Here is a 26,520-nt window from a genome sequence, read left to right as displayed (position 1 = left end):
CTCGAGCGCAGCACTCCGTGAAGAATGGGCTGCCATTCCCCAAGAAACCTTCCAGCACCTGATTGAACGTATGCCTGCGAGAGTGGAAGCTATCATCCAGACTAAGGGTGGGCCAACACCATATTGAACTCCAGCATTACCAATGGAGGGCGCCACAAAATTGTAAGTCATTTTCAGCCAGGTGTCCAGATACTTTTGGTGACATAGTGTACCTAAAGTACATTGTGTTTCTACACCAGTATGGGGTTGATGATCGACAGCCATTCTGTTTGAGAAAGTATTCAACTGCAACGTAGAAATTTACTCCTCAAATATGATAAAGTTGAATTTGGTGACCCTAAGAGGTGGATTCAGTAGTTTGATTCGAAAAGCTTCTTTTTCTTTGTACACGACATCTCCTTCCCGTGCAACGTATGGGCGTTGTAATTTACGTGTATTTAGTGGAAACGCTGATGACTGTAACGACAATGTGTAGCGTGAGGGACTCTGCCGTCATTCAAGTGAAAAAGTGGTGGAGGTCTGCTATTCTGAAATAACATCAAAGGTATCGGAACGTCTCAACATAACGATCCAACGAACAGATTACGATCAACACTCTCTCAGACGGCACTTCTTCAGACTTCATGGAGACGTTGGCGAGGACATTGCTAAACAATCTGGTGATTGTGAGTGATGCACCATAATCTGTCTGCCATTTACCGGCAAACCTCAATGAAGAAAAAAGTTGTTCCACACCTCGAGTCAAATCAGCGACAGTCGTGTCGAGTGCCACTGTACTACACGTGTCGGTAGCATCGGCTACGCTCAATAGACCGTGTCAGATTGTGTCTAGTTCATGCACTTCTTACTGCGTTCCCATTTGGCGTCTCTCTCTGTTTTTTTTCCAATTGCATAGTTCATAAATGCTAATCCATACCCTACATAACTATTTCTGTCAAAACTTCCAGGTACATCCATATCCATTAGATGCTGGCACCAACAGCCAATTCTCTCAGTCGTTGCAACGGAAGTCTAACTATATCATCTGCGTAGAACATTACATTAGAAAGTAGATGGAAGTACACAGCTCTTCAAATGAAGAGCAAACACTTTTAACCTGTCACAATCAAAACAGCTATGCTCACTGTTCTACTATTGCCGAAGGGTAAATACAACTACACAGCTCTTCAAATGAAGAGCACACACTTTTAACCTGTCACAATCAAAACAGCTATGCTCACTGTTCTACTATTGCCGAAGGGTAAATACAACTAAACATATCATGGTAGTCAAATCTTTCGTGACACAACGTTTTCAGAAACAACGGCATCCCACGGTTTGAATAAATGAACGTTTGCCCTGTATATAATTTGTATTTGGAAATTTAATTTTCACGGAAATTTTTATGAGAACAGTAGATGTTATTACTCGTAAAACCGTAAACTACACGGAAGCACCGACTCCGTCCCTAATATGCTCGTTCCATTGGGAAGTCTGCAGTATACATTCATCGACATTAAAACTGCAACGCTGGGAAGAACAGCAAATAATAAAGTTTCACTTATGTGCGTATGCAGTATAGCAGGAAGAATGCATCTCGAAAGAACTTGGGTGATCAGGGAGTATCCAGTGTGTGAAATGTAGCACACATGGCTGCCGTATTTAAAAGTAGCAATAACTCCAACTTAGCTGGCCACTGATTTCAGTTAAGTTTGGAGGACTGGTACGGATACCTCATTCCATGCTGCTTCATCTTCATGCCAGGCTACAACAATCGTAACGGTTGAAAAGTGATGGCGTGCCTGTTTGTTGGCAGGCTGCAGATCCGGAATGTGTGCTGAGTTGGACAGTAGTGGAGCCTCTCTGTATTGATGTAGGTCAGGACAACGAGAGGAACATGCGGTCTTTCTTTATCTTGTTGAAAGATAACCACAGAGAGGTCTCAGGAAGAGGGCGTAGCCACCGGATTCAGCAAGTCAGACACACAACGGCTACTGGCAACATTACAGGCTATGCGAAGCAGAAGTGATCGTGTTGTGTTCCGACTGGATCTCCATACCATCACGCCAGGCGCTGGGCAGTCTGGTAAAGTTTGTTCTCACTGGCTTTAAACATGGATATGTCAATCGTGACTCTGTACCAGGATTAGTCTGAAAACAATACGTGGCGCCACTGCTACGTCCAGCATTGTTGTTGCCTCTCTCTTAGTCCGGAACTGCTCTATTGCTACGGTCGCAGGTTCGAATCCTGCGTTGGACATGGATGTGTGTGGTGTCCTTAGGTTAGTTAGGTTTAAGCAGTTCTAAGTCTAGGGGACTGACGACCTCAGATGTTAAGTCCCATAGTGCTCAGAGCCATTTCAACCATTGTGTGGCACTGGATGTTGAGACCCGACAAAGTGTTGAGTATCGCCCTTCTGAATCCACTGGTTCCGTATTCACATGACAGTGCAGGATCCCGTCCAAAGCGATCTGAACTGTAGCGGAAATGAATCGCAGTCTCGATAGACTACGGGCCTGTCGCTTCTCACAAATGACAAATATTCAAATGCAATTTCCGAATGAGAAATCCGCTGCGTGATCATTCCTTATACGCAGAACGTTGATAGCGTTACTCCTACCCTCTTTGTTCTGTCACGCTGAAAAGCCAGTCATTTGCTTATCAAGTATGTTATATATTTCAGAACCGATTTGACGTTTGTTGCATGTCACAATAATGGTGTTGCAGCTTTAGCAACCAGCAGTGCATGCATATAAAATTTCTTATACGAAAGCATTTCTCTGTGTTTAGCAACATTAGTAGTTGCTGCACGAAAGTTGAGTATTCCTTCAAGTGCTGTATTGGCTCCCTCTCTTGGAAAACTGTCGTCTTGAGTGTCTATCAGACCAAATCTATAGAAGAGAAATGTGGCTTCATATTTACTCTATTGATTTTCTCGCACCATTCTTGTTACAGGCTACAAGAGGTATCTTACAACTTTTGTAACACCCAGATAACGTACGCTGGAGGAACATTTCACAACCTTTGAGGCTTGGAAAGAACTATAATTACTGATTAAATATTCATAAATACGTAAACGGAATAAGAGATCAACAACGCTTCATGCTGTATGCCGCAGACGCCTCTTACACAGTCCGAAATACATGTCGAGCGCTGTGTGTAAAAGGATAAGTAAGAATTGTCCGTTATAACACACTGAATGTACCAGTAATATGATCCATATACTTAGGAAGTCTTTAATTAGGGTTTCACATTTTACAGTGCCACAGCTGTGTCGGTTGACATACACAAAGTGACTCCCCGTCTCATTTCATTTCTCTTCATGAAATGTAACTGACTGGCAACGGGAAAAGAAAATCAAGCCAAACTCGGGAATCGCACTCCTCTGTAATTGAACGGATATCGAACCGCATAGCCAAAACGAGACAAAAATATGGTGCGTTTTATTTTCAGCGTCCGCTCTTTCTATATTTTGCTAACAGTCAGAAAGTCGACCCCTTGTGTGTTATTGCCTCGTTCCAAATGATAAATATTATGGTAAGAAAACCCCATAAATCACCCAAGATCGATTATACTACAAGTTACATAGAAAAATATTCGTCGGCATTCATTTTACTTCCTTGAGCAGCTACTAATACTGTATCACGTAACATATACAGGGTCAGTCATGTAAGATGTAAGACCCCTTTTATTTTGTGAACGGTCACATACATAGAAGGCGGTTTTCTGGTTAATGTTAGAGCGCCGGGGAACACGTAATTTTTTGTTTGTTTAATGTTTTTAGCGCTGGGATCAACCGAGATATTGAAGCAAGTATGTTTTTAAATGGAACTGCGTAATTTTTGTAACTGCATTAGATGGCTCTTGAGAAGACAGTTACAGTGCTATAGCGATTGTTAATGTTGACGTTGAAACCTGTTGTGAAACAATTCGAGAAAAGTCTTGGAAGATGAGAGCAGGGTGGCCGGAATCGGTATTAGCGGTGTCTACACGGCCAACCTGAGCTCTCGTGCTACGCTGTGTCAGAATGTCAATACATTTGCCTGTTTACTTGTCTGCGCTGCAGGTCGCCCATTTCTGCTTCAATATTCGTTGCGTGCAGACATGTAAACCAATGAAAAAAAGATGGATATACTACTTTTATATGGTGAATGTGAAAGAAATGCCGTAAAAATAGTACAAAGGTAAAGGCTGTCCATCCGGATCGCCAATGTCCGACGCTCCAGGCAATTACACGAAATATTCAGACGCTGGTGCGGACAGGCTGCTTGAACATCAAAAAGAGAAGAAGAGGACGAGGAAGAAGGCTGCAACCGACAGAGAACGCGAAGAAGCTGTTCTGGCAACGATGCTAATGAATCCGCACAGTGGTATGAGACATATTGAGAAGGAATTTGGAATCAGCCAGACGAGTGTCTTTCGCATTCTGCATCTACAGAATTTCCATCCCTATCATCTGTCACTAATCAGTTACTCGACAACGGTGATTTAGAACTCGTACAGAATTTTCTCGGTTTGCCCTTCAGCAAGTGAGAGACGACCCAATGTTTTTCCAGCGTGAGTTCTTTACCAATGAAGGAACGTTTAGTAACCACGCTAATGTAAATTGGCCTAACATGTTCTACTGGCAGCCGAAAACCCACGCTGGCTTCATCAGGGGCAACATCAACAGACGTTGTGCGTAAATGGATGGTGCAGCGTCATGGGAAATTACAGTATGGACCTTACTTCATCTCATGCGTTCTAAAGGGACATACTTACGCTCTCTTCCTGACGAACATTCTGACGGTTCTTCTAGAAGGGCTACCACTGGATATTCGATAGTGTATGTGGCTGCAGCAGGACAGTTTTCCAGCTCACTCGTCTCGTGTTGCAACGCAAATACTGAATGAGAACTTTTCTGGACGTTGGATAGGACGAAATTCTGTTGTCACAATGATCTCCAAGGTCCTTCTATTTGACTCCTCTTGATATCCTTATCTGGGGGGGGGGGGGGGGGCACTCAAAGATGCAGTCTACGTCGAAGCCCCAACTACGCCAGACGATATGCGTCGTCGAATTGCCAGTGCATGCTCTAACATATCATCCACTGTAATTACATCTGTTCATCCTTCTTTACGGACGGCGATTGCAAATGTGCCTTTCAGTCCATTGTCAAGAGTTTGAACATAATATATTATAGGATAAAGTTATATAATACAGGATAAAGTTATTTTTTTGGAAGACCAAATTTATCTTATGTGGTTGCCAAACCATTGTTAGTAAATTGTTTATTTCATTTACATGTGTACGAAATTGCATTGCAATGTCAAATAAGTCGACAGCGTGTATTGCACTTTGTTAGTAACATTGTCATTACGCGCTGACGTTGCGCATGAAACGACGTTTCGTTAAGAAGAATATTTATTTTGCGGTGTAAAGGTGGTCACCAAAAATATTTTTAACAAAATGTTTAGTTCAAGGAATGTATCCCATATGATATATTTTAGAGCAGTGTAGGTACAGACAATTGTATGATGGCTTGTGTTTTACAACTAAGAAGCAAACAGCCACGTACAGGAAAAGATAGGTAAATATCTTCCTTCAAACATTTAGATATTTAATACAGTAGCTGCTTTTTGAAACGTATAAGCCCTCTTTATTTTTGAAGAATGGACAGTGGATTTCCCTGTTTCAGCCCACGTAAACCTAGGAGGATACACAAATGTGAAGTAGTGTTCGTAGTTACTTGTGGTATGGAAGCAACTAGCCTATGTCGTATTTAAATATCTTCAACATTTCGCGGCCGTGTCAGCAACTGTGTAAATATTAATTTTAATTTTAATAATTAACAGCCTCAGTTGCACCGTTTACCTAGAATTTACCTAGGTTTCAGTCGGGATAACCCAACCAGTGTCTTGAAAGGAGGATATAAGATGAACATCAACAAAACCACGCCCGCATCTCGTGGTCGTGCGGTAGCGTTCTCGCTTCTCACGCTCGGGTTCCCGGGTTCGATTCTTGGCGGGGTCAGGGATTTTCTCTGCCTCGTGATGGCTGGGTGTTGTGTGCTGTCCTTAGGTTAGTTAGGTTTAAGTAGTTCTAAGTTCTAGGGGACTTATGACCACAGCAGTTGAGTCCCATAGTGCTCAGAGCCATTTTTTGAACAAAACCAAAACGAGGATAATGGAATGTAGTCGAATTAAGTCGGGTGATGCTGAGGGAATTAGATTAGGAAATGAGACACTTAAAGTAGTAAAGGAGTTTTGCTATTTTGGGAGCAAAATAACTGATGATGGTCGAAGTAGAGAGGATATAAAATGTAGACTGGTAACGGCAAGGAAAGCGTTTCTGAAGAAGAGAAATTTGTTAACATCGAGTATAGATTTAAGTGTCAGGAAGTCATTTCTGAAAGTATTTGTATGGAGTGTAGCCATGTATGGAAGTGAAACACGGACGGTAAATAGTTTGGACAAGAAGAGAATAGAAGCTTTCGAAATGTGGTGCTACAGAAGAATGCTGAAGATTAGATGGGTAGATCACATAACTAATGTGGAGGTACTGAATAGAACTGGAGAGAGTTTGTGGCACAACTGGACAAGAAGAATGGACCGTTGGTAGGACATGTTCTGAGGCATCAAGGGATCACAAATTTAGCATTGGAGGGCAGCGTGAAGGGTAAAAATCGTAGGGGGAGACCAAGAGATGAATACACTAAGCAGATTCAGAAGGGTGTAGGTTGCAGTGGTTACTTGGACATGAGGAGGCTTGCACAGGATAGAGTAGCATGGAGAGCTGCATCAAAACAAGTCTCTGGACTGAAGACCACAACAACAACAACAACCCAACCTTCTTCAGAATAACAGAATGGACAAACGGTAGTTACTGTTATTCTGAAGAAGGTTGGATTATCCCGACTGAAACCTATGTAACTTCTAGGTAAACGGTTAATTATTAAAATTAAAATTAATATGTCGTATTTCCATGTACAACATTCGTAGTTGAGCCTTCGTCGCTGTAATTGTCTTCTCAAGAGCTATCGAATACAGTTATAAAAAGTAGACGGTTCCATTTTAAAAGACGTACTTCTTTCAATATCTCCGTTGATACCAGTGATAAAATAATTAACTAAAAAAATACGTGTACCTCGACTCTCTAACATTTTCCGAAAACCGCATTTCGATGTGTGTAACCGTTCATGAAATAAAAGTGGTGTTACGTCTGACGTGACTCACCCTGTATATTCAAAAAGAAAAACGGTCATTCTTTCTCTTTCTCTGGTATGAAAGTCCTCCTTTCCCACATTAGATAGAGCCGAGCACGTTTTCTTTCCACAATGTAGTGAATCAAGTACTAAACCAAAACTGTGTGAATTTTGTTGGTCTTCGAAGTTTCCAGTAAGTCCATGTAGGTGACACATTTGCGGTGCGCTGTGATTTGACTGTATCATGAAACCCAAGTCACGGTAGTTGTGGATATTTGGAACATTGGTTGAGAGAGATATTCGTCCCAGTCGACTTACACCTCTCCTTCTTATACCAAGGTATATGGTTATAGAAAGATTAATATGATATTAGTCAACTGCAAGAGCGTCCAAGGAAAGATTCCAGAATTAGTGTTGCTACTTGTAGGTTATAAATCTCAGACAGTATTCGGAGCCAGAAGTTGATTGGGCCTAGAAGTGAATGCAACGAAGTCCTTAGTTCAGATTTTAATACTTATCGTAAGGATAGGTTAATCGCCAATGATGGCAGCGTATTTATTGCAGTAAATAATTCGCTAATTTCTACCGAGGTTGGATTCCGAATGTGAATTAATTCAGGTGAAGTTAAGTATCATTGGTCTGCCAAAAATGCCAATTGCACGCATTTGTAAAGCGCCTGGTTCAGGATCTGTAGTGGTAACTGCTTCAGAGTGAACTTGTAGAATATCTTTGGTAATTTTCCTGACAATTCCGCTGTAATAGGGGGTGACTTCAACTTGCAAGGTACAGATTGGGAGAGTCATGCCATCAAATTGGTGTCAGAGACAGAGCTTCGAGTGAACTTATTCTGAATTTGTTGTCCGGAAATTACTTCGAACGGATAATTAGAGTAACAGCTCATGAAGGTAATGTCTTAGAACTCCTGGCAACAAGCAGATCTGACCTTGTCGGAATCAGTTAACGTAGAGGGAGGTATCAGTGATCATAAGGCTGTGATAGTAACGATTCTAAATCACTCAGTGACTATTCTATCACTGAAACTGAAGATAGAAGGGCGAAATACAGGACTACCTGTTCCGAAACTGTTTCCCCTCGGAATATTGTAACATGGTCGCTCCTTTAAATCATCGTACGAACGTTGAAGTAACACGTATTGAGATAACCGGTCGCGGAACAGAAACGCAACTACAGTCGCTTAATAGTGAAAGAGCATCAGGACCAGATGAGATACCTATAAGATTTTACAAAGACTGCGAAAGAACTTGCCCCCTTCAAGTAGCAGTTTATTGTAGGTAACTGGACCAATGATGTGAACCTAACGACTGGAGAAAAAAATTATAGGCTTACGTCGTTGACGTCCATCTCCTACAGAACTATGGAACATTCCTTGTGGTCACATATTATGAAGTTTTCGGAGAATGAAAATGGGGAGACATGGCTTAGCCACAGCCTGGGCTGTGGCTAAGCCATGTCTCCGCAATATCCTTTCTTTCAGGATTGCTAGTCCTGCAAGGTTCGCAGGAGAGCTTCTGTAAAGTTTGGAAGGTAGGAGACTAGGTACTGGCAGAAGTAAAGCTGTGAGGATGGCGTGTGAGTCGTGCTTGGGTAGCTCAGTTGGAGAGGGTTAGCAGCCCCCTGTAATAAAAAAACTGAGTTAATCGATCAACAACGAACTTAAACGGATGTCTTACGACGTCCGCCCCGAGCAGATGCAACGAACGGAAGCGAGCAAAAATGAGATAAAAAAAAGTTGGTAGAGCACTTACCCGCGAAAGGCAAAGGTCCCGAGTTCGAGTCTCGGTCCGGCACACAGTTTTAATCTCCCAGGAAGATTCAGATGTACTAACTTTTTAACTCCACACTCAAGAGAGCTCTGGCAATAATCCCTGCCCACGCCAAGGCTGAACAAGTGCTGATGGTTTGCAGCCACTTTGCTATGGAGATTCTCCGCAGCCCACGCGCAGGTGCTGTGAAGGTTGACGATACGGACCCTCGCGGAAGCAGCTTCGTCTGCGAATAGGATGGATAACACAAATTGCAGCACCGTGGTGGCTTGCACGATGAAGCAGTGAGAAAACCCTCGCCGCAGAAGCAAGTCCACTACGGTATCCTGGTACCCTGATGGAACACGTTGTTTATTTGAAACGTTAATAAAACTAAGAACTTTTCTTTTTAAAATGAGAAAAACTTAATTTTATTCAGTGATCACTTTATTTTTAAATAGTAACACTGAAACCATAATGGTACTAAAAGAAATAAGAATGTTGAAAAAACCCACCATGTTATTAATAGCTTTTCGCAGAGCACTTATTCACTTCCAGCCAAAGACCAGTTTGGGAAACCATGCCGTAGTCACAGGACCCCCATGCACTGTAAATGACGCGGGTAGTGGCATTTCTCGTCGAGAACGTTCCACACATCCATCTGGCTTACGCCATGCTGGCGGACCACCTTGTTGCTGCTGATCGTATCCTACAGTGTTCAGTACTTTCTACTTGCACCTTCCTTGGAACGCATTTCCCGCCACATGACCGTACTACCCTCTTTGCTCCTTATGCACTTAGGGATCGTTTCCTGCAGTTTTCCCCCATATATATTTGGGCTTCAACTGTGTCTACGTTTGAAACATGTGATTTGACACTTTGCACTGTTGTTGTCTACAGAGGTCGCAGATCACGCTGTACAGCAAGATGTGGGAGTTCATGAACTCACGGAAGAACGTGTTCGTGCGCACGTACGACGAAGGTATCCGGCGAGTGCGGACCTCCAAGGGCAAGTACGCGCTGCTTATCGAGTCTCCCAAGAACGATTACATCAACGAGCGGGAGCCGTGCGACACCATGAAGGTCGGCCGCAACCTGGACGCCAAGGGCTTCGGAGTCGCTACCCCGCTAGGATCGCCTCTCAGGTAAGTCCGCAACCGTCCGCGTTCACTGCAGCGGTCTGCTTAAACAGCTGCTCCGGCGTTTGCCCAAGCCACCGGTGCGCCCAAGTGGGGTTATTTATAGTTTCTGGAGAATCAGAAAACATGAAGTATGTGGTGCATAGAACAAATAGTGACAACGATTGATAGCGGAGTTCTGGGCTCATCATTAATAATACGGTTTTGTGAAGACACCACTAATAGCACCTTCTTGTGGCATTTTACTCAACAGGGTTTCTTTGGCATGGCGCCAACATATCCGTTCGTGTCGGCGATACTTCAGTTTGAAGTCACGAGTGGCGCTCTGGGTGCTGTACAGTCTGACGGATAATAAAACTGAGATTGCTGTGTAGTAAAGTTCTTTTATCCTTTTTATATTATCCATTATTTATGATAGAATCATAATGGTATAGGTCTACAATGGCCATCTGCAGATACTATAGATAGTATTTTGTGAAAAAATATTCATTATTTATCAAAACAAGTATGTGGGGGTAAGTTCCTATGGGACCAAACCACTGAGGTCATCGGTCCCTAGGCTTACGCACTACTTAATGTAACTAAAACTAACTTACGCTAGGGACAACACACACACCCACGACCGAGGGCGCACTCGAACCTTCGACGGGGGCAGCAGCGCGAACTGTGGTAAGGCGCCTGAGACCGATAAGCAACTCCACGCGGCATGATTTGTCAGCGCATGATCACTTTGCGTTACCATGATCATTCATCCACCTAGCACCCACACATAGTATCTGAAGATTGGTACTGTAGGCCAAACCGGTTATGATTGCGTCATAAAAAAGTGATTGTATTAACAGTACTAAATGATTTTTCATAACAAGTCAATCATCGTCTCCGTAAACGGAATGTCTTTTCTTTTTCTTCAGATTTGTTGAATTAGTCCGTAAGTATCACTCATAGTTAAGCGCAAAAAATTGATAAAATTAGTTCTTATCAGAAACTACAGGGCTATTACAAATGATTGAAGCGATTTCATAAATTCACTGTAGCTCCATTCATTGACATATGGTCACGACACACTACAGATACGTAGAAAAACTCACAAAGTTTTGTTCGGCTGAAGCCGCACTTCAGGTTTCTGCCGCCAGAGCGCTCGAGAGCGCAGTGAGACAAAATGGCAACAGGAGCCGAGAAAGCGTATGTCGTGCTTGAAATGCACTCACATCAGTCAGTCATAAGAGTGCAATGACACTTCAGCACGAAGTTCAACAAAGATCCACCAACTGCTAACTCCATTCGGCGATGGTATGCGCAGTTTAAAGCTTCTGGATGCCTCTGTAAGGGGAAATCAACGGGTCGGCCTGCAGTGAGCGAAGAAACGGTTGAACGCGTGGGGGCAAGTTTCACGCGGAGCCCGCGGAAGTCGACGAATAAAGCAAGCAGGGAGCTAAACGTACCACAGCCGACGGTTTGGAAAATCTTACGGAAAAGGCTAAAGCAGAAGCCTTACCGTTTACAATTGCTACAAGCCCTGACACCCGATGACAAAGTCAAACGCTTTGAATTTTCGGCGCGGTTGCAACAGCTCATGGAAGAGGATGCGTTCAGTGCGAAACTTGTTTTCAGTGATGAAGCAACATTTTTTCTTAATGGTGAAGTGAACAGACACAATGTGCGAATCTGGGCGGTAGAGAATCCTCACGCATTCGTGCAGAAAATTCGCAATTCACCAAAAGTTAATGTGTATTGTGCAATCTCACGGTTTAAAGTTTACGGCCCCTTTTTCTTCTGCGAAAAAAACGTTACAGGACACGTGTATCTGGACATCCTGGAAAATTGGCTCATGCCACAACTGGAGACCGACAGCGCCGACTTCATCTTTCAACAGCATGGTGCTCCACCGCACTTCCATCATGATGTTCGGCATTTCTTAAACAGGAGATTGGAAAACCGATGGATCGGTCGTGGTGGAGATCATGATCAGCAATTCATGTCATGACCTCCACGCTCTCCCGACTTAACCCCATGCGATTTCTTTCTGTGGGGTTATGTGAAAGATTCAGTGTTTAAACCTCCTCTACCAAAAAACGTGCCAGAACTGCGAGCTCGCATCAACGATGCTTTCGAACTCATTGATGGGGACATGCTGCGCCGAGTGTGGGAGGAACTTGATTATCGGCTTGATGTCTGCCGAATCACTAAAGGGGCACATATCGAACATTTGTGAATGCCTAAAAAAACTTTTTGAGTTTTTGTATGTGTGTGCAAAGCATTGTGAAAATATCTCAAATAATAAAGTTATTGTAGAGCTGTGAAATCGTTTCAATCATTTGTAATAACCCTGTAACTGCCACAGCGTTATAAGGATTCACTTAAATAACTGTCCTAGAGCATCGAGGCAAATTATGCATTATAGTTGACAGTTATTTTGATTAAGAGTGTTTAGTACATGCAATATCTAATCTGAAATAAAATGAGAGATAGTTTCAAGTAGTACACAATCTGATGAAAAGATCGCTGACACTCCTGTGTAATTCGGAACTGACGACTAGATGTCACAAGAGATGGACCCATCAGCATAAAAACTGGCAGAGGGCTGTGACTACTGTGCGGTCAGTAGAAAACCAGTACCAGCAGTATGGGCAGGTCAGGGGAGCTCATTAACTTCTAACGTGGCCATTGGCTATCACCAGAGTAATAAATCCAGCATGGAAATTCCAACCCTTTTAAAGATGTCCATCTCATGGTGTGCTGTGTACCGTATCGTGGCGTGTAGAACGTCCGTCTCTATGAATCGTCTTATTGTATTAATGTATTGTAGAGCCATGCACACGCTGCGAAACGAATTGTACGAATCTGACAAAGCCTGTTGGTGTACAGTAAATCTTTGGATATGATCCTAGTTTAATATTGTTTGCGTAATATGTTACATGAAACTTCCAAAATACCGTATACATGAAAAAAATCTGCGAGGATCTTGAATTTATTAAAATGCAGGTAACTAGCTTTACCTCTGAAACTTCTTTCAAATTGAAGCAGCATGCACGTACGTAATAACAGTTCTCTTTGGTGGTAAGATTCTATTAATTGCTCATCTGATTTATCAGAAAATACATCTGAACTACACTCACAAACTACAACCATACGTTACTGAACTGTCTTCGGTGGGTAAAGCCTTATGTTCCGGCTAGTAAGCTCTCAGGGCTATCTTTTTATTAAATACCAAATATAAGTCTTTAATAAAATATACAGATGTCATGGATTACGTCTTAGCGTGAACAACTGTATGTACCGTCTCGTAATATTTGAAATTTCTTTCGATAAATATTTGCTTTCTTTAGGTATTGATAAAACATCGTCTTTGCCACAGATTCTATCAGCACACAAAAGCACGATGTTTTTGCGCAAAATTCCTTAAAATTAAGCAAATAATCTATCCACTCTGAAGGAGTTTTATTAGTATTATTTTTTTAAAAAACAAGTCTGAGCTGAATATTAATAATCAGTTCATAAATATAGTGAAATAACATTATCGCTCTTAAGATGGCCGAGAGCAATATGAATAGCATCTGCGTGTCTCACGCGTTATTTAAAATATTTCCAAAAATATTCACAGACACTTCTTAAAGCTTAGGCTGATGGGGCTAGCAAATACTACAATAAGAGAGTACAAAATTAGGTAAAATTCCATCTATTACTTGAATTTACCAAGTTGTACTTAAAGCAAACGCATCTGGCCTCCAGCACGCTCAAGATACGTCAGAAATCGAAGAAGAAGAAGAAAAAATAGTAGTGAGAACAAAAAAATCATCGAAGTGTTTGTTCTAAGAATGGCAATGATTATAGATATTAGTTTCCCATACTACGGTTCTTTGTAGGTCATGACACATTTAATAATATTTTTCGTAATATTTTTGTAAAGAAAGTTCGTCATTATCAGTTTCTGACACTTTATAACTCGTAACGGAGTTTTTCGTGCTAAATAAAGTACTCTTTCACGAAAGTTCATAGCATCAGTGTCTGCTCCAGGAGGCAAACAGTACATTGTCTCCTGGAAGCAGTGTACAATATTACTGTCCCGTACTGCTTGTCGCTTCTCACTTAATCATTCCCGCACCAGTTTATGATTTTCAGTTCGTAACATCATCACTTATTTAGTTCACCAAAAGTCACTTCACAGTCGGTACATCATTGACATAGTAAAACCTTTAAAGTTCGTCTAATATTTGAGTGAAAGAGTCTTTATATGTAATGTTGAAAGTTATTGCGGCTTTGTATTTATGCCTCATTTGTGTTAAAAAATCTTTAAAGTTCATGAACAAATACAAATTTAAGGTGGCATTAAGTACTGACCACATTTCGTCAATCTGGTATTCCTGCGCCCTGGACATTTACAATGATGGCTCCCCCATTCGGGTTACAGACGCCGGAAAACCTGGGACAACCCCATGCGTGGCCTCCAGACTGGATTTTCGCAAGCCTTACCACGTCTCAGCCAAGTAAAATTTTCAAAGTTGGTGCGACAGTTCACGACATATTTAAAATCAGAAAATCAGCTAATGTTCGCAGATAATACGAAAAAAACAAGTAAATATTCAAATATTCAAAAAACGTTAATGTACTGGAAGGCCAGGCCAAATATGAATGTCAACATCCGCAGCCGCTGGCGGTCGCGGTGGTGGGGACGCATCGCGTTGCGATGAGCTGTTGCCTAACGCTGTGTTCTCTTGTCTGGACTGGCTGGCCACGTTTCGCTTGTTAGCAATCACGAAAAGCGCGCAAAAATGGAAAAACATCGTATCGGGCATTAAAAATACTACCAGCTAAGGTATTGTTGCTGGAAAGAAGCTCGTTATTTGTGCATCCATGCTCTTCATTTATGCTCTATGGTGTGTGTCGTGCATGCTACGGAGAATCGTGGTCGTATCACAATCCAGTTTTTGTACATTTCCAGGTTTCTTGCAAGCACTCACAGTTTACTACTCACAAATATAACACTTCCCACTAAAGCTTTGCACAAATTTATCTCCATACACGTCGCCTGCACTGTGGGGTGTGTCTATGCACATGGATAATAAATCGATGCTATAGTTTTTCCAGTTGGTAACACTGCTCGCTTCAGTGAAAATCCGTAGTTTTATCATAGCTGTGCTTTCGTCTGAGGAAATTTTCTGTCGACGATCGCAGTTTCAGTATTCCACATTACCCTTAAACAACTTCGTGCTGTCAAACCAGACGTGTGTATTCGTTTAATTCTAACTATTTACAACTGAACAAAATGAACTCGCTGATATGTCATCCGTCACTTTGATACTTGTGAAATCCACCTAACGCATAAGTTTATGTTCCACTATAGCACCTTATGTGTCACCCACACAAAGTTCGTTCACTGTTCACTTTTACAAAACATTTCTTAGTATCACTTCACAGTCACGGGTGTGCGTCCTTGTGAAAATGATACTTTTACTCGAGTAAAAGCATATATATATATATATATATATATATATATATATATATATATATATATATATATATATACAGGGTGTTTCAAAAATGACCGGTATATTTGAAACGACAATAAAAACTAAAAGAGCAGCGATAGAAATACACCGTTTGTTGCAATATGCTTGGGACAACAGTACATTTTCAGGCGGACAAACTTTCGAAATTACAGTAGTTACAATTTTCAACAACAGATGGCGCTGCAAGTGATGTGAAAGATATAGAAGACAACGCAGTCTGTGGGTGCGCCATTGTGTACGTCGTCTTTCTGCTGTAAGCGTGTGCTGTTCACAAAGTGCAAGTGTGCTGTAGACAACATGGTTTATTCCTTAGAACAGAGGATTTTTCTGGTGTTGGAATTCCACCGCCTAGAACACAGTGTTGTTGCAACAAGACGAAGTTTTCAACGGAGGTTTAATGTAACCAAAGGACCGAAAAGCGATACAATAAAGGATCTGTTTGAAAAATTTCAACGGACTGGGAACGTGACGGATGAACGTGCTGGAAAGGTAGGGCGACCGCGTACGGCAACCACAGAGGGCAACGCGCAGCTAGTGCAGCAGGTGACCCAACAGCGGCCTCGGGTTTCCGTTCGCCATGTTGCAGCTGCGGTCCAAATGACGCCAACGTCGACGTATCGTCTCATGCGCCAGAGTTTACACCTCTATCCATACAAAATTCAAACGCGGCAACCCCTCAGCGCTGCTACCATTGCTGCACGAGAGACATTCGCTAACGATCTAGTGCACAGGATTGATGACGGCGATATGCATGTGGGCAGCATTTGGTTTACTGACGAAGCTTATTTTTACCTGGTCGGCTTCGTCAATAAACAGAACTGGCGCATATGGGGAACCGAAAAGCCCCATGTTGCAGTCCCATCGTCCCTGCATCCTCAAAAAGTACTGGTCTGGGCCGCCATGTCTTCCAAAGGAATCATTGGCCCATTTTTCAGATCCGAAACGATTACTGCATCACACTATCTGACATTCTTCGTGAATTTGTGGCGGTACAAACCGCCTTAGACGACACTGCGAACACCTCGTGGTTTATGCAAGATGGTGCCCGGCCACATCGCACGGCCGACGTCTTTAATTTCCTGAATGAATATTTCGATGATCGTGTGATTGCTTTGGGCTATCCGAAACATACAGGAGGCGGCGTGGATTGGCCTCCCTATTCGCCAGACATGAACCCCTGTGACTTCTTTCTGTGGGGACACTTGAAAGACCAGGTGTACCGCCAGAAACCAGAAACAATTGAACAGCTGAAGCAGTACATCTCATCTGCATGTGAAGCCATTCCGCCAGACACGTTGTCAAAGATTTCGGGTAATTTCATTCAGAGACTACGCCATATTATTGCTACGCATGGTGGATATGTGGAAAATATCGTACTATAGAGTTTCCCAGACCGCAGCGCCATCAGTTGTTGAAAATTGTAACTACTGTAATTTCGAAAGTTTGTCTGCCTGAAAATGTACTGTTGTCCCAAGCATATTGCAACAAACGGTGTATTTCTATCGCTGCTCGTTTAGTTTTTATTGCCGTTTCAAATATACCGGTCATTTTTGAAACACCCTGTATATATATGAAGTTACAATCAGTGAACTGCTTACATTTTAGTTACACCAGTCTTTAATTGATGGTAACTAATTCCACATGCCAAAACAGACCAATGGCCATTCTGGACTGTATATACAATCTGTTCTCGTCTTAATCAGAGGGCACGGATTTGTGCACCTAAAATCCTTAGCTCAACACTAACACCCGTCCACCGAAATGAAGCTAAAAAAAATGCATCGAAATGCAAAGGCTGTCCAAAACGGACTTCTCTGACCGGTAGAGAATTGCAAAACCACACCTCCCAGAATACTATGATTCTATAACGGGCAAAAGGAACAATTAATGGCCTCAGGGGCATGCTTATCGCCTTACTGAGGGCTTAACATAATCCTTTACACAGCAATTAAAATAAATTCTCATTTGAAAATGCCTCTGAGAGCGTTTGTCATTAGTGGCTTTACGTTATGAAATCTGTCACGCAAATATTTTTAACGTGGCAACAACCTACAATTAAACACACATACGAAGGAAAGCAGTGAAAGACATAAACTTACTACTAAGGTAGAAAACATAAATACATGAATGTAACCTAGGTAGAAACCACTGAAATTGGTAGAAAATGTGTATAAAATTCAGCAGAAAACTTAAACCTAGGTAAAAAATTAAACTTTGCCACAAAATAAATACTGAATTGAGCACAAGATAGAAATAAGTGTGAGTACAAATGTTACAACTAACTAATGCTATTACTTACAATTTGACTGAATCATGTTCCCTGTAATGTTCGTAACGCAATTGGCATCTATTCCATTGTTATAAATGGTTGTATATTGTGGTGAGGAGTTCTTTTTCACTTTTAGAGTCCTAGGATGTGCCTGGATAAAACATCCATCATGTGGAATGTTTGTTATTATATACGGACCGTTAGACAGTAACTGCCACTTCCTGTTAACTTTTTTACCACTAGAGGCTCTAGGACGGGCCCTCAGTAAGACCTGTTCACATGTTTGGTACACATGAACAGTCTTACTCGAGCGCACATGCCTTATCCTCTTCGCTTCGGCTTTTCCCACCAAAGTCCTCAGTGCTTTGGTCAGTTCTTCGTACAAGCTTATCTTTCTTTTGGTCTTTGGGAGTGGTCTAATTCTCTCATCGAGCTCCTCCTTATTCGTTATCAGTTCCCCTGGTGTGAATCCGGTAGACTCGTGGAGAACATTATTATATATTTTTTCAAACATTTGCACATACTGAGTCCAATTCGTATGTTGTATAGGAGCGTACGCACGTACGAACCTGTTAAATTCTATAAAAATTATTTCTGCCGGATTAGCTGAGTGTTATAGGCCAAAATCAATACATGTTTTGTTCGATGATTCTGTACGAATTACCACCACTTATGGCTTTTGAAATATGGCGCGTTATACGGCAGCATTGTGGCAGAATTTCCCACTTGAGGAGTGTAATAACTCTCAAATTTTCTTATGAGAGCGTGTGACGTAGCATTTTTAGTAGGATAAAGCTTTATCATTTTCGAGAAGATATCATACATGGCCACAATGTATCTGTTCCATTCCCTGGCTATCGGTAATGGTCCTGTTACAACTACAGCTGTAAGGTGTTTAAGTTTCGCAGGCGTTATTGCGTGTAACTCGTGCTGCGTGCTAACATTTGTGGGGTTAACCCTCTGGCAGGTATGGCATGTTCTGATGAGCTTTCTCACCTTTTAGGCTAAATTAGGATAATAGTAATGAGTGGCAATTTTGTTAGTGCATTTCCTTATGCCAAAGTGTCCTCGTGACTGGTGGTGTATGAGGTTACATTTTCTAAGCTTTCAGTAGGTATACACACACACCAAAATTCATTGTCGGGTGCATTCCTATGGAATAAAATGCCATCATGCAATTTGTGATCATCGTTTTCCTCATTGCCCCCTGGTCCCTCCAAGGATACAATTGTTTAGCTTCACAGAGGATCAGCTCTCTGTAAATCTCTGATATTCCGACGAATGCGTAAGTACTGTTGTCTTCTCCCTGCATCCTGCTCGAGAAGGATCTTATCCTGGGAAGATGGTTCAACCAACTCTGTGAACGCTTTTAAGCCTTGGGGAAGGCGCGATATGGCATCCGCCACTATGTTGTCTTTCCCATTTACATGCCTGTTCTCGAAGTCGTACTCCTGCAATGCAAGTACCCTCCGGCTAAGTCTTGCATGCCGGAGTCGGCATGTTAAGATGAAATTCAACGCCTGATGATTACAAAAGATGACTACGTGACGTCCCTACACGTAATGGTCATAGTCTTTGAGAGCCCAAACGACGGCCAAAATCTCCAATTCGGACGTTGAATAAGCCCTCTCGCAGCCAGTTCACCCAATATCTTCGCAGTTAACCACTTTTTTTCCATTTTTCTGTAGTCATCAGTCCTCTGACTGGTTTGATGCTTGGTAAGTCCACGCCTTGCTACTTGTCGTGCACATAAACGTAGTAGCCATCAACGAGAACGCACGCCTCCAATGTCGGTCTGACAGCCTGTATGAGAGGAAAGAAGCATCCTGTGAGTAATTATTGATTTAACATGTATCTCCAGCCTGACAAACATTGTATAGTGTTATCCACCGACATGAGGAAATGATGGTCATACGACTGGAGATGTGTTTTTTATGCTCGGGCGCGTGTCAGATTTTTGGTCAGAATGAGTCAGACGAGAGTGTGGTTCAAATAGCTCTGAGCACTATGGGACTCAACATCTGAGGTCATCAGTCCCCTAGAACTTAGAACTACTTAAGCCTGACTAACCTAAGGACATCACACACATCCATGCCCGAGGCAGGACTCGAACCTGCGACCGTAGCGATCGCGCGATTCCAAACTGAAGCGCCTAGAACCGCTCGGCCACATCGGCCGGCACGAGAATGTGCATCCACAACAGTTGCTGACGTCTTTGGGATTGGTGGCGCTGTAATATCGGAACCTCTTTTCCAGTCGTAGCCTGACACAAGTTAGACAGGTGTCTGTCGTGAACCACGTGTCGTTTGCAAACTAAAATCTAAACTAACCGTACGCCCTAAAGCCTAATAAAGAGAGAACGGTACGACGGCAAGCAGCGCGAGTGAAATCAGTATCTACGAGAAAGGCCACAATCGTCTTAAACAACAACATACTCAGAGTTCCCGAGCGAAGTTCAATTCCACAAAGCGACGTAACAGTTGAGTTTGAAAACCGACCAACGGCCAATCCCATGCTACACATTTGCCGTGACGCCTGGAACCACGGCGGCCGAAAGCGGAGCTACGTCTCATGCAGATACTGTCACCGCCAGTCTCTGAGCCGTCCTCCATGTTGCTGGATGACTCATTCACAATGAAACTCATTGTAACAGCATCTTTGGCAAGTGACAACGGTGCCAGCTTGTTTTCGGACCCTGCTGTGCCGTTTACTCAGAAGATCCCTTGTTTACATCAGCAGTTACCAGAAGGAAACATTCCCATTACGAAAAAGTTCCATACCATAACACAGTACTGATTTTAGTTTTCGAAGGATTTCCAAATTACTCCAGGGGTAGGCTGGAGTCACTCTGTAACAAATACCACCATTATGCTTTTGACTTACTTGTGCATCTGTTGATTCCGACGTCGGCGTAGTGTCTAAGTTAGCTACTGTGCACGCCGCACACGTTCAGATGGCAGCATGCCGGAAGCTGGAGTGCTTAGTAGAATGTCGCATAAGTTGTGTCCACAACATGGTGATGGCGTACATAGGGAAGCTCATTATCTGCTGTAATTCAGCGTCAATGAGTGTAAAGAAGGAAGGGTATGCAACCGAATTACTCTATAAGAAAATTCTCAGGTTTCACTCATCCCGTGCGCTGCTTACATGAGACGATGAGCTCTCCACTGCTGTGTAACCGTAGCCATTCAAACGTTCGTAGTACTTCAGGATCATCTGTAGACGTACTGTGCCGGCCGGGGTGGCCGAGCGGTTCTAGGCGCTACAGTCTGGAATCGCGCGACTGCTACGTCGCAGGTTCGAATCCTGCCTCGGTCATGGATGTGTGTGATGCCATTAGGTTAGTTAGGTTTAAGTAGTTCTAAGTTCTAGGCGACTGATGACCTCAGAAGTTAAGTCCCTTAGTTCTCAGAGGCATTTTTTTTTTGGTAGACGTACTGTGCTTTTACTCTGGATTATTTACTTGATCTGAAAAAATTACTGTAGAGGATGTGACATGAACCAACCGATGGTGGATGCCGTTTTTGGACCCTAAACGTAATGACGCTGTGGTGAGTGGCGTCATGTATTCAAACAGAATTCTGACAAAGTCTTTCAAATTATTTTTTTGGCTAGTAGGTTGTGGTAACAGACGTGTAGCGTAGCCCCACGTCTTGTTCAAATTATAAAACGATGGTTTGGTTGTAGATTGGTGATACCAACGAATGTTAAGTACAATACTTTATTTAGGGTGACATACTGGTCTGTAGTGTAGCCCGAAGTCTGCGATGGATTTGAAGGAGAAACTGTGATCGTAAATTGGCGAAAGCACAGACTGTAAATCCCTGAGAATAACTGCAGTTCTTCCCATTACGTAATTTACGTGTACTGTCATGACGATGAGCGGTTTCTATCCAAAATTTTGATGCCATGGGTCATAGCAGACTGGTGGTATCAATAGTTCTATACTTCTCATATACTGAGTGTTGCGTATCTGTGAAATTTGGTGCAACTCATTCATGTCTCATTTTGTGAACTATTCTACAAGAAATAGCCGACCGTAGCTGAACTGTTTAACGCTCCTACTCTCATGGTTTTCGACTACAGAACTTCCACTCGTTTTAACCGTGATTGCAATTTACTCCAAAAAAGAGTTTTATAATTATTCAACACTATGAAAGACCACTATCGAAAGTTACTGATTTAATTTATTGCTTATGTGTCTGCTTTCCTTTGATTTTGCATGCAACACGTGAAACTGGTGTTTTGTGAGTAGGTTTCAGTATTTGGTTTTGGATGACACTTCAATTTATTCTTAACAGAAACGTCAGAAACTGAATAACTGAATTCTACAACGTTCCCGCAAACTGCTCGCTCAGCGACGGAATGACGATCCACTTGCCATGTTACCACTCTGTAACAACCAATTCTGTCAAAACTCTCGATGCAAAGCAGTCAAAGATACAATGCACATAAAGAAAGCTAGCTGAATACGATTATTGTGAAGTGACAGTAATTGTTCTTTTTTTTCTTTTTCATTTATTATGTTTCAGTGCCCCATTGGAGCGAGCTGTCAGCAGCACATGCGCTGCTCTTTAGCCGAAAGACAGTAATTATACAAGAAGACATTTACAATAACAGAATGGAGAAAATATGGCGTACATAGATATAAAAAAAATGGGGAAAAATACGGAAGAGAACAGACAAAATGGGAGGGGGGGACTGCAAAATGGAGATAAAAAATGTAAAAAAATAGCGCACACAAAATAAAACCACACACTGAATCATAAAAGAATCGACGGACAGCGTAGCACGTAACAATGACTGACAATAACGCCATGTACAAGTCCGGTACAGAATTAAAACCACAGTACTTGACGCACAGGAGAACAGCACCAAACACAACACTGTCGTAGTACAGAGAGGATCTGCCAGGGGTATACAGAAGAGGGAGCAGAGTATAATTGTTCTTTTAAGTCTTCTTTTTTATGTGGATATTATAATGACTTAAATTAGAAAAGTCAACATTAAATAATGAAATAAGTGTATTGAAGCATTTCAATTTTATATTGGAATTAGAAAACGTAAGTATGAAGACGTTCAGTAAGTAATGCAACAGACCTGTTCCACGGCCAGTTTCAGTTGAAAAAAATGCATAAGTGCTTGTAGGACATTGTGGAATATTACTGTTTCAACACCACAGTTTCGTGATAGCCGTCAAAATGTCGTCTGTGACGTAGGCGTGTCTTGTCACGGTTCGCGTGGCTCCCCCCGTCGCAGGTTCGAGTCCTCCCTCTGGCATGTGTGTGTGTGTTGTCTTTAGCGTTAAGTTAGTTAAAGTTATATTAAATAGTACGTAAGCCGAGGGACTGATGACCTCAGCAGTTTGGTCCCATAGTCCTCACCATAAATTTTTTTTAACGTAGGTGCGTTCTAAGCAGAGAGTTATCACTGAGTTTCTTTTGGCGGAAAACCAGAGCATATCAGATATTCATAGACGATTGCATAATGTCTACGGAGACCTGCCATTGAACAAAAGCACGGTGAGTAGTTGGGCGAGGCGTCTGTCATCATCGCAACAAAGTCGCGCAAACCTGTCCGATCTTGAGCGTGTCGGCTGTCACTCCTGCGATGATGGTACGTGCGGACACTCTCATTCGAGGTGATCGACAAATCACAATGAAACAACTCGCAACGCAACTCGACGCCTCTCTCTGTACTGTTGACTCACTGGTGCACCAGTTCGGGTACTCAAAGGTATGTGCCCTCTGGCTTCGTCGCCGTCAAACAGAAGACCATGAAAGGCAGCGAAAGGTCATGTGAGCGGATTATCTTGCGCGTTACGAGACTGATCCTGACAATTTTGTGTCGAACATTTTCACAGGCAATGAAACTTGGGTGCGACCGCTACGGTCGCAGGTTCGAATCCTGCCTCGGGCATGGATGTGTGTGATGTCCTTAGGTTAGTTAGGTTTAATTAGTTCTAAGTTCTAGGGGACTGATGACCTCAGATGTTAAGTCCCATAGTGCTCAGAGCCATTTGAACCATTTTTGAAACGTGGGCTTATCACTTCGAACCGGAAACAAAACGGCAATCCATACAAGTATGCACAGCTGAGAAAAGCTCACAAAACTTCAATGGAATGGTCTTCCTCATCCATTCTACAGCACTGGTGTCGCGTCCTCCAGCTTCCATCTATTTGGCCCAATGAAAAATGGTTCAAATGGCTCTAAGCACTATGGGACTCAACATCTGAGGTCATCAGTCCCATATACTTAGAACTACTTAAACGTAACTAACCTAAGGATATCACACACATCCATGCCCGAACCTGCGACCGTAGAAGTAGAGCGGTTCCGGACTGAAGGGCCTAGAACCGCTCGGCCAGGCCCAATGAAGGATGCACACTGCGTGAAACAGTCATGGGACCATTGCTTTTCACAATATATATATATCACCTAGAAGATAGTATCGGAAGTTCCATGCAGCTTTTCGCGGATGATGCTGTACTACACAGAGAAGTTGCAGAATTAGAAAATTGCAGCGAAATGCAGGAAAATCTGCAGCGGATAGGCACTTGGTGCAGGGAGTGGCAACTGACCCTTAACACAGACAAATGTAATGTATTGCGAATACACAGAAAGAAGGATCCTTTACTGTATGATTATATGATAGCGGAACAAACACTGGTAGCAGTTACCTCTGTAAAATATCTAGGAGAATGCGTGCGGAACGATTTGAAGTGGAATTATCATATAAAATTAATTGTTGGTAAGGCGGGTGCCAGGTTGAGATTCATTGGGAGAGTCCTTACAAAATGTAGTCCATCGACAAAGGAGGTGGCTTACTAATCACTCGTTCGACCTATACTTGAGTATTGCTCTTCAGTGTGGGATCCGTAGCAGGTCGGGTTGACAGAGGAGATAGAGAAGATCCAAAGAAGAGTGGCGCGTTTCGTCACAGGGTTATTTGGTAACCGTGATAGCGTTACGGAGATGTTTAATACACTCAAGTGGCAGACTCTGCAAGAGCGGCGCTCGGCATCGCGGTGTAGCTTGCTGTCCAGGTTTCGAGAGGGTGCGTTTCTGGATGAGGTATCGAATATATTGCTTCCCCATACTTATACCTCCAGAGGAGATCACGAATGTAAAATTAGAGACATTCGAGGGCGCACGGAGGCTTTCCGGCAGTCGTTCCTCCAGCGAACCATACTCGACTCGAACAGGAAAGGGAGGTAATGACAGTAGCAAACAAAGTGCCCTCCGCCACACACCGTTGGGTGGCTTGCGGAGTATAAATGTAGATGTAGAATGTAGAGGTACATGGACGATGGGAAGATGATCGATGCAGCAGGACGCTGTCTCCGACACCGACGAGTGGAGTGATACAATGCGGGCATACAGACCTTCCCCTACGTTGGCATAAGGCCGTCACATTGAAGGAATTATGTTGACAAATAGTATGTTGTAGGCAAAAGAGTGAGGAGCGATGTGATGTATTGGAATCTGAATAAAACCGACCTTCTGTCAGAAAGAAGAATGTTTTGCATTATTTATTGAAGGTCCATCGTATCTGGTTTTGGATGTGACAGATGAATTGAACTTATGGATACTGCACCGTGACACCAAATGAAAAGACTGTTACCCACTGATTGGAACTCCCGTAGATTCAGTGTACTCGTATTACAATTGCCGGGAACTGCACGACCTTTGACGTGGCACCGAGTGGACGCGCTTGAGTTCGCGGAGTCCTACTCGTTCAGAGTGTCCGCCATGGCACATGGCGGGTAACAGCCCTCGTCCGACGGTGCTTCGCGGCGGTGTTTAGCCGGCTAAGGCAACGCGCAGCCGCTAGGAGTGCCTGCGAAGACGGGCCATTTCCATATCAAAGCGGCCGCTATTAGGATCCTGTGTGCGACACGCGCCTCCGCCGCTTTCCTTACGTTTCCCCCGAGTTTTCCTCATTTGAATACGGCGGCCGGAATGCGCGCGGCGCGGTAATGGCGCGTGAGCCCGGCCCGTGGCTGGCCGCGCGGCTGCTACATATTCATGTCGGCCCGTGACGAGCCGCTGCCGCCGCCGCTGTCTCGCATGCTTACACGTCGGCAGCCGCCCTAGAACCAGAGTTCTGCGTCTCATTCCACAAGGAAAGTACAGGATCGAACCATAAACCGTTTGTAGGAGAAAGGGAAATAGCGCGCAGTTATACTTTTACTACGCCGCTCAGACGAATTAGGGGAACATGGTTTTGGGCGTCTACCACACACCGTCGTGCAATAACTGATGACTCGGTATGTTACCAAATTATACCCTTATCTTTCACAGATTAATTACACAGCAAAACTTCATTACGTTCTCAGTCATTTACATAAAAAGAACTGAAATGTTGGACAGGTGTTGAAAACAAAATGGAAGCAATTATTCATCCCTTCATCCTGGGTGCTTGTCATTCGACTTTTAGAGCTTCACTAACGTATTTGTCCTCGTGGGCGTCGATCGTGCCTGACGACTACATGGCAAGTTTACAAAGTTCACCCTATGGTATCCGTTCCCATTCTACAGTGAGAGGCCATTAGATTTCTTGGGGAGTCTGTGGTGTAACGTGACGACCACGAACAGGTCTGTCAAGCATGTCCCACGTAATGCACGATGGGGTTTAGTTCGGGACTCACCGCCGGCAATTCCATTATTTCAATGCCCA

General features: G+C 43.0%; 1 protein-coding gene across 1 annotated transcript in view; it reads left to right on the top strand.

The window, feature by feature from the left end:
* The window catches only part of LOC126260225 (glutamate receptor 1-like), a 1,552,181-nt gene that overhangs the window by 1,456,941 nt on the left and 68,720 nt on the right, over positions 1 to 26,520 (top strand). The window contains exon 15 of the mRNA XM_049957528.1: positions 9,826 to 10,070. Coding sequence (XP_049813485.1) covers positions 9,826 to 10,070 — 245 coding nt within the window. The remainder of the gene's footprint in view (positions 1 to 9,825; positions 10,071 to 26,520) is intronic.

Source organism: Schistocerca nitens, chromosome 5, assembly GCF_023898315.1.
Source record: "Schistocerca nitens isolate TAMUIC-IGC-003100 chromosome 5, iqSchNite1.1, whole genome shotgun sequence".
Lineage (NCBI taxonomy): Eukaryota > Metazoa > Arthropoda > Insecta > Orthoptera > Acrididae > Schistocerca > Schistocerca nitens.
This window is presented reverse-complemented; position numbering and strand designations above follow the sequence as displayed.